At 38.6% G+C, this 16,723-nt stretch overlaps 1 protein-coding gene across 7 annotated transcripts in view; it reads right to left on the bottom strand.

Annotated features, from left to right (window-relative positions):
- Window positions 1–16,723, bottom strand: part of RABGAP1L (RAB GTPase activating protein 1 like) — a 753,436-nt gene that overhangs the window by 292,276 nt on the left and 444,437 nt on the right. For all 7 annotated transcript variants that reach the window (XM_060644898.3, XM_060644899.3, XM_060644901.3 and 4 more), the window contains one exon: window positions 3,075–3,149. In XM_060644898.3, coding sequence (XP_060500881.1) covers window positions 3,075–3,149 — 75 coding nt within the window. The remainder of the gene's footprint in view (window positions 1–3,074; window positions 3,150–16,723) is intronic.

Here is a 16,723-nt window from a genome sequence, read left to right as displayed (position 1 = left end):
GCTGATTAAAAGAATTATTGCATACACTCTCAATTAAAAACTACAATAATATGTTTCTCATTAACACTATGCTGCATACCAGTGACCATTTCTTCAAAGATTCTGTAGGTATTTCTGTATTTCCAGTTATTTTTATAAGCAATGGCAACAACTGCATAATTGTTATTATACAAAGTGTGAGAAACTAGACTGAATTTCTAGCCATCTTGTGATACAGCTTGAAAGCAACTTTGTGAGTATGTTTAGAATGCAAGCTTGCCACGTGACCCTTCTAAGATGAGGGTAGATAATGTAGGAAAAAAATTCTAGGTTTTGAGCTTTCTAGTTATTTGGGTCACTATCTCTTTTTCTCATGGCAAGGTATTTCCAAATAAATATGAACTTATATTTAATTAACCCTCTGTTAAATGTGAGAACAGATTTCTCAGAAAGATGTTCTTCTCAGTGAAGTTTAATCAATATACTGTAACGTGTTTAATAGGACTACAGGTCTAAAATGCTAAACTATGATATACGCAAAGATTACTTTGTAGAAGACAAAGTTTCACCACCCATGGCTTCAGCTTTAGCTTCTCATCAGAGTGATTATAAAGGCTCCTTTTAGAAGAAAAGGGATTCTGGGGCACCTAGGTGGCTCAGTCAGTTGGGCGTCTGACTTTTGATTTTGGCTCAGGTCATGATCTCATGGTCATGGGATTGGGCCCTGCACTGGGCTCTGTGCTGATAGCACAGAGCTTGCTTGGGATTCTCTCTCTCCCTCTCTCTCTGCCCCTCCCCTGCTGGCTCTCTCTCACGCTCTCTTGCTCTCTCACAAAATAGATAAACAAACGTTAAAAAAAAAAAAACATTTAGAAGAAACGGGATTCTGAACCTTGGTGAAGACATCAATGTCACTGCCTACAACAGCCTCTTGTGTTAGAGAGCTATTTGAGACACTAGGTAGGTTTTGTAGCAGAACAAGGGCCCTGGGAATTTGTGGCCATGAAGTGCTTGATTATCACAGAGAATACCAAGAAGATGGGCCATGGAGAAATCAAAGAAAGAGGATAACAAGGAAAAGATCAAGAAGGCCACAAACAGATGATAATGCAATGGAGGAAGATATCAAACTCAAAGTTAAATAAAGTGATTTATTACAATACATCATTGTCATCATTAGAATCAAGTTATCAGAATCAGGACCACGAATCTACTATAATCGCTCTTCGTGTCCAGAATGCAAACATAAAAGAAATGCTTGTTTGTGTTTTAAACTTGCTGGACCTCTTTGCCACATGTGACGGCACTGCTTCTTCCTTCCTGAAAATCAGAAATCCGCCAAGAATTCCTCCTCCTCATCAATCCTTTCAATGTCTGGAATTCAGTTCTTGGGCTCTATACTGTTTTACTCTATTTTTCTTAGATGATCTCATCTACTCTATGATTTCAGCAGTGATTTTCCCCCCAGCATCAGTCTCCGGCATCCAACTGGTTGGCGGACAGCTTCACTCAGATGTCCCCAAAATATCCCAAACCCAAAGAATTCAAAACAAAATTCATCATCAACTCCTAATCATTTTTCTCCATTCAATCTCAATGGATGTTATTTTCTTTCTCAGCTAAAAATCCAAGTAATTCAGTCACCAAAGCTAGAAAATTAGACATATTACTTTTGACTCTTCCTTTGTTAATCCTTCCATAAAACTTAACCAATTTGCCTCCTGCATGCTTCTTATTCTGCTTCTTTTTCTCTGGCTCTCAACATCTCTCATTTAGACTGATATTTCCTAACTGGTCTCTCTGCTCCTGCTTGCTCCCTTCAATTACCCTCTACAAGGTATAAGAAGAATTTATCTGAAATGAACATCTCACTATCTTTCCCTTGTTTCAAACTGATCAATGGCACCTCCTTAGCTTTAGAATAAAGCCCACATTTCTTGACATGATTAGAGTCTTTATAATTTGGTCCCTGCCCATCTTTTTATTTAAAAAAAATTTTTTTTATGTTTATTTATTTGAGAGAGAGAGAGATAGAGAGAGAGAGAGAGGAGGGAGGGCAGACAGACAGAGACACAGAATCCAAAGCAGGCTCCAGGCTCTGAGCTGTCAGCACAGAGCCCAACGCAGGGCTCAAATTCACAAGCTGTGAGATCATGACCTGAGCTGAAGTCAGACACTTAACCGACTGAGCCACCCAGGCACCCCTGGTCCCTGCCCATCTAACCATTTTTACCTCATACCTCTTCCTAGCATAAATTTTCCGATAGTAACTGAACAAAAACTGTAATTTCATATTGTTCCCTTTATATGCTGTGCCCTTATGTGTTTCCATGCATTTGTTCATGTTCGTGTTTAGCTATCTCTACTCCCCCCCCCCCCCCACCTTTCCCAACCTAAATTATTTATGTCTTGGCAAGGTTACCATCTCCTCCAGAAAGTCTTTCCTGAAAGTTCTGGCAGAGCTGGGTTGGGTAATTCTCCTTTCTGTGCTCTTACTCTGTGTATTGCTTTTACTTAGCATACCATAAGGTCTTTAGTGACCGTCAGAAAAATCCATAAAGACACATAAAAAGAATAAGTATGTGCCTATAGTACTGGTGTCCCACCCTGAACTATGAGGCCTTCCAGAACACAAATAATAAATTATTCATATTTGTAACTGCACTTCCTAGCCCAGCACTGACAGACCGATGATCAATAAATGTTCTGTTAAATGAAGGTGACTGAAAGGAAAGAGAGTATACAAAAATAAACTGCAGAAAAGAGAAGACTTCCTTGCCATATTCCTTCATAATGGTCCTAGTCCTGCTCATATTTGAGCAGTTACACTGACTTCTTTATTTCTAGAGGGTTCTCTTTAAAAATAACTCCAAATAAGCAATTTATTCCCTTCTTGCTAGCAATATTAATTCAATTGAGAAACCGTCCTGTACTTGACATCAGATCTCTTTATCACCGAAGGTACATTTTAAAAAAGATATGCCATGTGTAATCTCCATCAGATAAATGGAAAATGGGAAGGAAGAAGAAAACCAAGTAGAAAATAAAATAAACTTGGAAGCACCATGCCATTTATCACATGGAAAATTACTTACATGCAGCAGCAATACAGCAGCAAGAAAGGACTGTCCCTGACAGTATCCAATGTCTTCATCGTAGACCGAGTAGGCCTAGAGAAAAGACGCAGAGAAAGAAATACTGTAAATATTCACAGATTTTAATGTACGTTAACATCAGGCTACTACTTGAACTTGTCCCTAGGCTGTGCACCACAATTGCAACTTAAATGTGTGAATCATTAGCACAGTGGGATCCTCAAAGATGCTATATAGTTTCTAAAGCAATTCTAAATGCCCCATTATCTCCAGGTTCATCTTCAGAATTTGGAATAAAGAGATATTCAGAACACCTACTTTTCAAAGATCCATTACGGTTTATAGTCAGGCAAATGAGACCATGGAAGGCAGGAGCAAAGGGTAGAAGAGGGTGGGTAGGTTCTAGAGTAGTTGTGGAGTTCTAATGCAAAGACAAATATACCAATGGTGCTGTCTGAATCCTGGATATGTATCCCATCCCATGTATCCCATCTATGTGTTGTGCTTCGTTTTAGTGAGGGGATTTCTATTTAATGCATTTAATACAATGCATTATGATTCTGTAAGTCTAAAAACTGTCTCTGTCCAGGGCAGTGGTTATCAAAGATTACTAGGAAGAGTCACCACTGGGAGGAGGGGAAGTGTAGTAGCTCCCATATGCCAAAGTAGTTAAAGTACCGGATCTGAAACATTTTTTAATTAAAAAAACAAAAGAAAACAACTTTCTTGAAATAGAGTTTGTATTCAGTGAAAAGCATACATTAGTCACACAATTCCTTGAACTGGGTCACTTATGTAACCCCATTATTAAACAATATTTCCATCATTCCATAACATCCCTCATGCCTCTTTGCAGTCAAACCACCTCCCCTAGGCAACCCCTGATCTGGTTTTCTCACAACATATTATTAGCTTTGATTTTTTTAAACACTCTCATGCAAATGTAATCATTTAATATAAACTCTTTCGTGTCTGGCTTCTTTTACTCAGTATAATGTTTCTGAGATTCTTCCATGCGGCTGTGTACATTAGCAGGCCATTCCTCTTCATTGATGAGTACTATTCTACTGTGTAAACATACCACAATCTGTTTATCCGTTCTCTCACTGATGAACATTTGGGCTTCTTTGTTTTTGGTTAGTAAGAATAAAGCTGCTATCTATACACAAGGGTTTTTCATGGATATAGATTTTCATTCTCTTTAGGTAAATACCTAGGGGTGGAAGTTCAAGGTTGAAATGACAAGTGTCTGTTTAACTTGTTTATAACAAGTTGCCAAAGTGTCTGCCCAAGTGGTTGTCACTCAGTTTTCACACCCACACCAGCAAACTATGAATATTTAATGCTTCACGTCCTTGTCAATACTTGATACTGCCAGTCTCTTTCTCTTTATTAATTCCTATGGTTTTAATTCGCATTTCTCCGATGGCTAAAGATGTAGGGTGTACCATCACATGCTTTTAGGCAACTGATATATATTCTTTTGTGACACTCTCTTCAAGCTCTTGCTCACTTGTTTCATTAGGTTGTTTGTCTTATTACTGTTGATTCATGGGAATTCTTGATACATTCTGTTTACGAGTCACTGCCAGACACATGTGTTACCAATATTTTCCCCTAGTCTGTGCCCTGCCTTTTTCACCCTCCTAATGATGTCTTTTGAAGTACTATTGTTCTCTCTTAACCTTCTTCTGCTAATGATGATATTATCACACTCTCTTCTAATGAGAGAAAAATTGGATCATGGAAACATTACCTAATGAATCTGAAAGGAGCTTTTTCTTCATTATCACCAATTTCCAGAGCTCTGCCTAATTTTAAGAATTGAAAGATGCATTAGCATCCTTTTACTTATTTAATTTTCTTTGATTTATACAGTTATAGTTCTGATTGCCTAATTTGTACTTTTATCCAGAGCTCATGGGTGTGTGTATTAGGGACTGGAAGAAGGATTACAGAGAGAAAAGAAAAAGGAACAAAAAAGGAAGAAAGAGGGAAAAGGTTCTAATTCTATCCCAATTTGGAGCATTGCTGATGGTGCTCTGTCACTTCCTTTTTCATGAACAAGGAACAAGGAACTCTGGGCTTTGTTGATGAGACAGCATGTTACAGAATGGCAAATATATTTTCAAGGCTTCCCCTTCCCAATGAAAGATGTCAGTTGAGGATTCTTTAAAACTGTGGATCTCCAAAAGCCGCCCATGCTTCACCGACCCTGACATCATTTTAACAAATGTTTGATCTATTTACTGAGGGATAGTTAATGTTTACTGAGAAGTGTGCTGTTTATATGCTCATTTGTGTTACAAGAGAACTCTAACAGAAAATAAAGGTCCATGATACATCAGACAGAGAAGGTATGAATTCAGTGACTCCACAGACTATTCTTTAACTAGACAGCTGAGGCTAAAAGTGCACATCAGTAATGCAATGATCTTACTTTCTACTTGTTTTATGGTTCTTAGTTAGGTTAGAAGCAAAAATGACTTTTCAGACACCACTTGCTAAATTGATTTTATGATTCACAGTTTAAAAAACAGCATTCTAGCAAGTTCTTATCCTTGGAGTCCTTCCAAGCACTGTTTTGGCTTTAGTATAAGCCTTCTCTAACTGAGGTGAACTGAATCCTCTCCCTTTATTCAAAACTTGCCTCCCTTTGCACCAAATCTCTCTCCATTCCTCACTTTAAGTGCATCTCTGGCCAGATGCTTGCTCCGTCCGACTTTTAAAAACCGTCTCTACACCACTTCTGTAATGGAGTAGCAGCTCCTACTGGACCAATCTTCCCTCTGGCAACAAATTTAAACTGTGTCTGGACAATTATATAAAACAGCTACCTGAAGACACTGAAGAGCTAAACAAAAGCAGTCAGAAACTTAGCGGGGAGAATAAACTTGGAAGAAGGGAACGACACTGGGTAATATTCCCATTCTTTATGGCTTTTGCTAAAGATCAGGCACCAGGGCTACTGCATCGGATGGCTAAAACTTGGATATAAAACAGTAGTCTTATTGGCTAGAAGACCCAGAGAACAGATTGGAGAAAAAGCTATAAAGTGGGGGTGGAAATTCTGGAACAAAGAGTAACAGGAGAGAAGCCCTTACTATACTCACTGTAAAACTACAATATTCAAGATAGTATAAAACTGACAGAAGGGTAGACAAATAATCAGTAAACAACAAAAAGCCTAGAAGTACAGGCACGCTTATAAAATTATTTGATTCCAGCAAAGTTACCAAGATAATACCATGAGGAAAATAAAATTGTTTATATGTATCAACTTGCAAGTATATGAAAATTGTTTCAATAAATATGCTCAAATAGTTGGATATCTATATGAGGAAAATAATGAACTTGGATCCCTACCTTACTTCACACACAAAAATTAATTTCAGACTTATCACAGTTCTAAACATAAAACTAAAACTATAAAGCTACTCAATGAAAACACAGAATATCTTTGTAATTTGGTAAAGGCAAAGGTTTTTTTAACCAGGACACAGAAGTGCTAACTATAAAAGAATAAACTGATATATTATCAAATTTTTAAAAACCTCTAATGATGAAAAGGCATTGTTAAAAAAATAAATAGGTAAACCACAGACTGGGAAGATATTTGCAAACATATCTGGAAAAAGTCTTGCAACACGTACATAAAGGTCTTCTACAGCTCAATGTCGAACAACTCAATTTTAAAAACAAAAGATCCGAAGAGACATTTCACAAAGGGTTATCTATGAATGGCCAGTAATACCATGGCCAAGTGTTCAACATCATTAGACAATAAATTAAAATGAAATGAGAACCACTGTGAGATATTACTATGTAGCCACCAGAAACTAAAATAAAAAGACCAATACACTAAATGTCAGTATCTTGGATTCTCAAACACTGTTGGTAGGAGTGTAAAGTAGTAAAACTACTTTGTAAAATTGACAGTTTTCTAGAAAACTAAATATACACCTACCCTATGACTCAGCAATTCCGTATCTACGTATTTACCCAAGAGAAATGAATGCAAAAGTATACAACAAAGACTGATCGAGAGTTGAGATATATTCCTAACAGGTTTATTTATTATAGCCCCAAACTGTAAGCAGCCTCAGGTATCCTGTAGCAGGGAAGCGTATAAACACGGTATATTCATACAATGAAACACTCCTCCCTCAGCAAGAAAAAAAAGTGACAAGTCACTTACTTATACCTGTAGCACGGAAGAATCTTAGAACTATTACGCTGTGTGAACTACATCTCACATGAAAATGATTCTCCTCCATGGTTCCACTAACATAAAGTTGTACAAGTCAAAGTGATACAGGGTTAAAAAACTCAAAACAAAGATTGCTTCTGGGGGAAGGGTCAGGGATGAACTGCGAACACATGACGAAGCTTCAATGTCTTGGACACAAGTTTGCATTTGTCAAAATTAATGAAACGGCACTCCTAGTATTTGTACACTTCACTGATAAGAAGTTGTACCTGCAGAGGAAAACTGTTAGCAAATATTGAGCTCTAGCTAATAATATACCTGCTGCACTATTAGGCATAAGGTATAAAGACATATAAAGGCAATTTACTTTCAAATGCCTGAAAATATTAAAAGGGATTGATCAATTGAATAGCAGGTAGATGGATCGACAGATAAGTGATCAAGAAAATGTAACAAAATATTAACTGTAGAACCCAGGTGGTGAGTTGGTGGATGTTTCCTGTACAATTCTTTGTAATTTTTTAAAATATATTTGAACATTGTCATAACAGTTTTGGGGGAAAACAATCTGTGGCTGCACCCTGTCTCTGCTCTCTGCTCTGAACTATAGCCCACTTTTCTGGCGGGGTTCCCAAGAGTACTTTCAATATTCATTCAGCAAGCCAGTATTTACTGAGCATCTATTATGTAATTAAATACTGTGCTTTGTGAGGTGGATGAAATACTGTGCTTTGTGAGGTGGATGGATTCCACGCACCTCAGCTCAGAGTCTCGTGGAAGGATTGATTCGATGTGTGCAGTGAAACCAGGCGCAGTGAGAGAAGCGCTGCCAGAGAGGTGGGAGCTCAGAGGGAAAGGGTAAGCAGCCAAATCATCGTGTAAGAAGCAGAGTTAAAGGCAAGAAAGACATAACACAAGGTGATGTTGTTTTAATCTTACAAAAGAAAAAAAAGGGATGGGACCAGAACTGCTGGAGACTTGGCCTCACAAGCTTGAAGGAAGAATATGGAGACTCCTTAGGCATGCTGCAGGGGAAAGGCATGTACAAAGGCACGAGAGAGCCTCTATTATGGGCCAGATACTGCGCTAAATGCTTTTCTGTGTTCTCAATCAATTCACACAAAGCATATGAGATAAGAGAAGCAGGTTTAGAGAAAGTAAACAACTTGGGCAGAGACACAAAGCTAGAGCTAGGATTTCAACCCAAATCTGTTTAAATACAGAGCCTGTATGCTTAATACCTATATTATATCCCCCCCCCCCCACCCCCCAAATTCATATGTTGAAACCTAATCCAAAATGTGATGGTATTGGGACATGGGGCCATCCAGGGGTGATAAGGTCAGGAGGGTAGAGCTCTCGTGAATGGGATTAGCGTCCTTATAAAAAAGATCCCAGAGTGTTCCCTTGTCTCTTCTGTCATGTGAGGACACAGCAAGAGGACAGCCATCTACGAACCAGGAAGCAAGCCCATACCACACACTGAATCTACCAGCACCTTGATCTTGAATTTCCCAGCCTCAAGAATTATGAGAAACAAATTGTTGTTCAAGCTACCCAGTGAATGCTATTTTCGTTACAGCAGCCTGAAGAGACTAAGACAATCATTTAGACTCACTCTGCAGAGTTATTCTTCTTAGACATTTATGCATTTGGGTCCATAAACGATGGAAGGGCCTATCTTCTGATTTGCCTTGGGGGTCAAAAGGGTTGGGGGATAAGACTCCACAGTCTCAAGAGAAATGACAATTCTTCTTTTATTTAAAAAAAAATTTTTTTTTAACGTTTATTTATTTTTGAGACAGAGACACAGCATGAACGGGGGAGGGGCAGAGAGAGAGGGAGACACAGAATCGGAAGCAAGCTCCAGGCTCTGAGCCATCAGCCCAGAGCCCGACGCAGGGCTTGAACTCGTGGACTGCAAGATCGTGACCTGAGCTGAAGTAGGACGCTTAACTGACTGAGCCACCCAGGCGCCTCGAGAAATGACAATTCTTGATGACATTTTGACAAATCTTGATTCTTGTTTAATCTTTTTCAATCTATGACTTCTGGGTTTAGGGAAGGAGAACTTTTATTTCTCTATGTAATATATTTATTAACATGCTCACTACAGGCTAGAACTTAGACATAACATGATATTTGTAAGGCATAATCTAGTTGGTGCTAACATTTATCTATAAATGTAAGTTCTTCTTTATCAAATAAATATAGAAAACACTTGATTTTTTTTTAAAGTGTGGGATGCTAACTTTGAAAATAATTTCCCACAGGGTAGTGGGACTTTCTTTACCAACCCAAACACACACAAAATAACCAGTACTGATCTTGAATTACCTTAAAAACATTAGGGAAAATTTTAGTCTTACAGCTAAATTGTATCTAAAGATTAATCTACAATCTTCTTCCTCCCAAAATACTCTCTCACACACAAACCTTTACTAGGTTGATGCAGGAAACACAGAATGACAGTTCTCTTTTGTCCCAGGAATGGATAACATACAGGTATCTATTGTCTATTTCATCACACAAACACACTTATAGGTAAAGAGGAAGGAAGCTCAGATTCACAGGAAAAAATGAAAAGGAAATCAGAACATGTACTCTAAGAAGCCAGAGAGGCTGTGATGTGGGCATACAAGAGAGGATCAAACTTCTGAAACATATCCCTATTTAGCTCTTGGCAGTGCTAAAGGAACTGATATATTTGCTGATGAACTGGCTACTGATAGACAAACAGTTTCATCTACTACCTGCAATGAGCTTCTGCCAAAATGAAATCAAAACAAACAAACCAGCCTTTGGACTGTTCTTGGCACCAAGAGCCCTTCAATGAGTATGTCATGGAAACAACCAAGTGTAAAATATGTGGAAATAAGTTTATTTATAGACTAAAAAGAGATCTGTTCTCATACAATCTAAGAGACAAAAAGAGATACCAAGGAAAAACTATGTTTAAATAGTGCCACGAAAAGCTAAATGAAAAGATGTCACAGAGTGACAAGAACCGTAAGACACCTGGCTGTCTAAAAGAAATTAGGGTAACCTTTAAAGAAAAGATTATTTAATACAGCACATAACACACATGGCTTTGCAAAGAATCCTTTAGCATTAATTTCTCTGACCGTAAAATAGCCACTAACATTTATTGATAATTGCTGCCCATTGTTCTAGGTGTTTATATAAATGTATTTAATCCTTAACAAAAACCCTCTGAATTAAGTACTATTAATATATCCATTAAAAATTTTTTTTCCACATTTTTAATTTATTTTTGAGAGAGAGAGAAAGAGAGAGAGAGAGAGAGAGCACAAGTGGGGGAGGGTCAGAGAGAAAGGAAGACACAGAATCCAAAGCAGGCTCCAGGCTCTGAGCTGTCAGCACAGAGCCCGATGTGGGGCTCGAACTCACACACCACAAGATCATGACCTGAGCTGAAGTCAGACACTTAACCGACTGAGCCACCCAGGCGCACCAATACATCCATTTTATAGAAGAAGGAACAGAGGCACAAAAAGCTAAATTACTTGCCCAGGGTCACCCAGTTAGTAAGCAGCAGGCTAGAATTCAAACTCAGGCAGCCTGGCTTCGGATCTCGAGGTCTTAGCTACTCTTACTATGTAGACTCTGGATCTTAGTGATTGTTGACAAATGTGGCAGAGTTCGGGTGAGCAACCGCAGAACTTAATGATAAAACATAAATTTTTCTTTCTGTGTTGTAATCAGTACATAGTCATAAACTAATCAGAGATGTGGGTTTATTTAAAGAAGGTAGAAGAATGGTAATCACCAAGTTTAGGAGAGTGGCTGACTCTGGTGGGGTGGAGGAAGATTGACTCTGAGAAGACACCTGGAAGTATCCAAAGATATTGGTAATACTGTATTTCCTAAGCTGTTGGCATAAGGATGTTACTTCTATTATTGACTTTTAAAACTCAGAAATACAAATCATGTTTTCTCATTTGAATGTATATTTCATAATTTTAAACATCTAACTAAAATTTTTAAAAGCTTACTACTTATTAGTAATTTTCCAGTCGGTGATTTGTGATAAGATTTCAAATTGGGTGACATCTCTAGAAAACAGATATATGAAAAACACATACCAAGGCTCCGCTGGAGTTTAACATAAGTGATTAAAGTAGTGAGGTAAAAAAAATAAATAAAATAAAATAGTGAGGTAGATAACCACTGGAAACTACTCTTCTTGGAGAAAATTATACCTATGCACAGTAGATTCTCATTCCTTGCAGCTGTTTGCTCTATAAAGTTGCTGTGAACACTGAATTAGCAGATACTGAATCGATGCCCCAAAGGGGGAAACAGAGGATTAGGCTTCTGGGAGCCCCTGGTCAATCAATCCACCATAACCTTGTTTTATGTCTATGTGTATTTCTATTTAAAGACACTTTATTTGATACTTATTGTTCATTAGTTCATATTGAAATCATGGGCAATATCACTACCACTCAACAAAGCTTAACGAGCACACATATTTTCCATATGGTACGTCATGGCCTTCTTGTGTTTTGTGCTTGGCATTGCTAGACAGCACTTCACTACGCTTGGTGGCCATTTTAAACAGCATAATCACCAACACCAGAATCACAAAAAGCACAAAAATGAGGTACTAAACTTCAAAAAAGTACTGTTATTTATAGAATGAGAGTTGAAACAAGAAGACAGACAATTACCTGGTTTCATGTGAACTTTGGAATGTATACATCAGGTCTCAAATTTTTTGACACAGTGGAGAGGTACATCAATCAATGATCACAAAAATAGCGAGGGTACGGATTTGGGGGTTACAAATAAATCTTGGTGAATAGGCAAATTTGCAAATATGGAATCTATGAATAATGGAGATCTACTGTGTGTGTGTGTGTGCATACGTGTGTGTGTGTGTGTGTGTGTACCCTCTTAGATAACATCTGTATCTAATTGTATTTATCTATATATCTTAGAAATATATAAATACATCTTTGGGAATGCACACACACTGATATCCAGAATTAAGTTGACATCATTTATTTCTGAATTAGCCCACAAAAAGCAAATCAATATAAAATGTTTTTCATGAACAAAACCAAAATTTTTAGTGATTAGAATAATGAATAATTAGTTTTAAGAAGGGCCATAAACATTAGAAATACCAAGTAAATGAAAAGGTAATGTAGATGTATTCTCACACCACAATTTGAAGTTTTAAAATTTGGGACTAAATCAATATTTTTATAAAAATTTTCAGTACCAAACATTCCTCATCGTATTCCTTTTCCTCCAAGCCTTTAGAGTCATTATGAATGACATATCTTCCTATTCCTTTAGAATTCAGTACAGACAGTCCATAGTAATCAACAGTTCATTTACCAGTATTTTCTTTGAAATTCGGCATGTATTTTCCTATAAAAGCAATATGGTTACGAGGCTCTCAGATTCGCTTCCAAACTATAAAACTGGCCCCTAACTATAGGACCCAGGACAGTAGCTTTTTATGGTAAAGTGTTCTAAAATCATTGTTCGTCAAAAAATTTACTTACAAGTTTTCTAATAGTGGATCTGAATGCCAAACACTTCAAATTCCACCTCTGCCTCTTACAATAATTAGTTAACTTCCCTAAGTTTCAAACACTTTGAGGCAATAAATATTTGTGGAGAGTTTTTTTGAAAGACTGGTCTAAGCAGTGAACAAAATGGACAAAACACCTGCTCTCACAAAGCTTGTTTTTTTATTGGAAAAAGACAACAGTGTAAGTAAGTGTGAAGGTAAGTGCAGTGGCAAAACGTAACACAGGGGAAGGGGCTAAGGAATGCTGGACTCGGAGGACGCTGCAAGTGTAAGAGGGGGGTTAGGGCAGACAGTGCTGGGCAAGTAACACTGGAGCAAGAAGTCAAGACAGGCAGAAGAGCAAGCCATGCAGACAGATCTCTGGGAGAAGTGTTCTGAGCAGAGGGAACAGTCGGTGCAAGGGCTCTGATGGGGGAGCAAGCCTGGCATGTGTGTGACTAGGACAGAGTTCATGATGCAGAGAACAGTCATACGTGAAGTTTACAACCTTGTAAACCTCTGTAAGGACTTAAGCTTTAAAAATGAATGAAACAGAAAAACCAGGTGGACAGCTGTAGTTTTAGACCAGGGTGGCTACAGTGGAAGTAATGAGATGCAGTTTCTGGATGTATTGTGAGGACAGAGCCAATAAGATTTCCTAATGGATGAGATGTGTTGTGAAAGACAGTCCTGCACAACCTGTTGACCTCTGCACGGTTGCAAAAGAGTATGCTGCAGCCCTGGGATATTTTCTCACATGGAGGTAAGGAGCCCTTACTCCCTGTGCTGGGCTTATCACCTTGTTTGGTCATCTTTCCCGATTCCAGGCTTGATGCATACTTCTTTATAAGTGTGTATGTCATATGGCACCTGGTCAACCCCACAGTTATCCACAGTCTCTAGGGGCAGGGAATGGGCTCTTTCTTCTGCAGCACAGAAGAGGTGCATGCAGACCATCTCCCTGTGATAAACATCTTGGAGGACTGACACTCACTACTGAAGTTGACCTTGCTCTTTTTTCTATGAGGGGAAAGTATTGCTCCATCCAGTGGCTGTGTGAGCTGTGTCTTTCTTAGTAACCTCAACACTTGCAAACTATGCAGTGGGTTGACATCCTGGGACCTCTGCTTCTAGTGGTAGCTAACACTTTCTCAACTTAAGTGTAAGAGAAAGAAAGGAGAGTCAAAAACGATGCAAGGTTTCTAGCCTGAGCAATGGGAAGAATGGAGTTACTATTAACTAAGATGACGATGTTTTATGATCTGGAATATGTTTGTCTTCTGACATAGATCATCTTCAATAAAGTAATACAGGTGAAATCCTGACTGAAGTGGGTTTAGTAAATAGTTGGAGGAGAGAAACTGGTTAGAGCAGGTATAGACAAATCTTTTGAGGCCTTCTGTGATAAAGGGGAGCAGATTATCTTCATCTGTAACACAAAGGTAAAAATAAAAACCACTGTATAAACTTGCCTGAGGATTAAACAGCGCCTGGGCACAGCATGAGGTGAATAATAGTAGCAATGACAGGCTGATGTCAAGGAGGACTACAATGTCCTTCTTCCACATATCCCATTTGAGCCATCATCAGGATGAGTATGGAGCTGTCTGGATGAGGTCTCACTCACCATTACAATGCTTATGGATTCTTGTTTTATTAAAAAGTAGTCAAACTTCCCATTTCCTTCCAGAAGCCATCAGGCAAAGCAAGATAAACATGACACAGAGGGGTGGTCCGACATTATACTCTAACCAGGATGATGAGGCCATCCATGTGGGGAAGCGGATGGCCAAGAATAAGGAATCAATGGAGTGACACACATGGGATGTTAGAGCCTGACCACTGTAAAGAGGCCATCTGTGCAAGACAGGAGAGGCCACAGCAATGGGAAGCTGGTTACATACAGGGATATTGATCAAATGGATAAATACATGAAAAATAATGAGAACTAGGTTTTTTCATTATTAGAGAAGGGAGTTAACAAATATAGGAAAAAGAACAGTAGAATTCATTTGCTGATATTTAATTGAAATTGAAAGTATTCCTGTGAATCCCTAATTTTCAACATATGTAAAAAGGTATAAAAACAAATATGGGCAGTGACATCAGCAAAAAAGGCAGAGTAAGGATCTCTACAAATGTGCTCCTCCATAACAGCAGGAAAGATAGCAAAAATCGTTACAATCGGCTTTTCTAGTGCTCTGGAAATTGACCTAAGATTTGCAGCAACCTGAGGAACATTTATTACAGAAAAACGACCGAATCTCAGTAAGGACAGTGAACTTTGTGGCATTTTTTAACTTCCCTTAGCTCTACCTCTGCAGCCCCTTGATGACCTTGAAAACTAACACCTTGCTTTTGCAGTGAAAACAAGCATCCTGGAGACCATCAGGAGCAAAAGGGGATGGCTACAAATCCTGCAAAGAATCATTTACAGAGAATGAGCATTGTTAGACCTGTGTGGTGGTTCCCCAAAGACCACTTGCAAGGCTCACCCAGTGTGAAAAGCCCTTTCCCCAGGGCATTTGTCAAAAACAATTACAAGTGATTGTTTAATTTTATGACTGCCTTCAGGTGGTAGATAAAAGTTGAAGCAGACAACAGACTTAACCAAAAGGTTTAAAAGGAAAAAGCTATAGAATGAGATGTCCATAAGTTCTTTGAAAAATTCAGACTTATTTCTGAGAATATAGAGGGCCACGTCCATGTGTAAAACTGTACAGGTGCCCAAAGCTTTGGGTAAGCTCAGAAAAGGCATGAGAAGGCTTTAGGCTCTCATTTCTGGCTGACATTGATTGAGGCTCTGCACAAGCAGGAAGTGAAGGTAAAATAGAATTGTCACCCGGTTAGCTGAATAATAAAAGTATGCCTGGGGCGCCTGGGTGGCGCAGTCGGTTAAGCGTCCGACTTCAGCCAGGTCACGATCTCGCGGTCCGTGAGTTCGAGCCCCGCGTCAGGCTCCGGGCTGATGGCTCGGAGCCTGGAGCCTGTTTCCGATTCTGTGTCTCCCTCTCTCTCTGCCCCTCCCCCGTTCATGCTCTGTCTCTCTCTGTCCCCAAAAAATAAATAAAAAAACGTTGAAAAAAAAAAAAATAAAAAAATAAAAGTATGCCTACGCACATCCAAAGAGCCCCTTGGCAAAGAGTGGGAAAGTCACGGATTCTAGGAAGTATAAGCAAACCTCTTTCTAATCATTAGCTAACCACCAAACAGAGACTTCAGTGGCCACACATGACAAAGAATAGACTTTATATAATTAGTTCACAAAAGTCACCAAACTACTACAACAAGAACAACAAAATCCACAGAAAGAGAAAGTGGATTATTGATTGCCAGAGGCTGAGAGTAGGGATGCTGGAGAGTGACTTCTAATGGATACAGGTTTCCTTTTAGAGTGGTGGAATGTTCTAGAACTTAATAGTGATGATGGTTGCATAACTTCATGAATATACTAAAAACCACTAAAATGTACACTTATTTCAAGGGATGCATTTTATGGTATGTGAATTATTTTATTAAAAATACTGAAAAAACTGTTTGTATACAGACATGCATATATGTGTCTATACATATATTCACATGCACATATATATTTCTTAGCTCTGTCCGGTGAGATGACTTGTGAGTAACTCATCCTAATATCAGTGAATACACCTAGTGTAGAAATCTTGGTTTTCTACCATTTTTAACTAAAGAAAGAAGGGATCCTTAGAGAAATGGTCTAGTTCTGGGGCAAAGGAAGCCTGGAGCATCTTTTTGGGCCAGAAAGAAAGGCAGTGCTCAGAGAATGATAGGATATGCCAAAACGCCAGCTTGAAGGTCTCCCACCGTCCAGTTGGGAACAATCTGAGCACCAAAACAAATAATTATAGTAAGAGAGTTAGTAATACA

The sequence above is a fragment of the Panthera onca genome, chromosome F1 (assembly GCF_046562875.1).
Source record: "Panthera onca isolate mPanOnc1 chromosome F1, mPanOnc1 haplotype 2, whole genome shotgun sequence".
In the NCBI taxonomy this organism is placed as follows: Eukaryota; Metazoa; Chordata; class Mammalia; order Carnivora; family Felidae; genus Panthera; species Panthera onca.
Note: the sequence above shows the minus strand (reverse complement) of the source record. Positions and strands in the feature narration are given on the sequence as shown.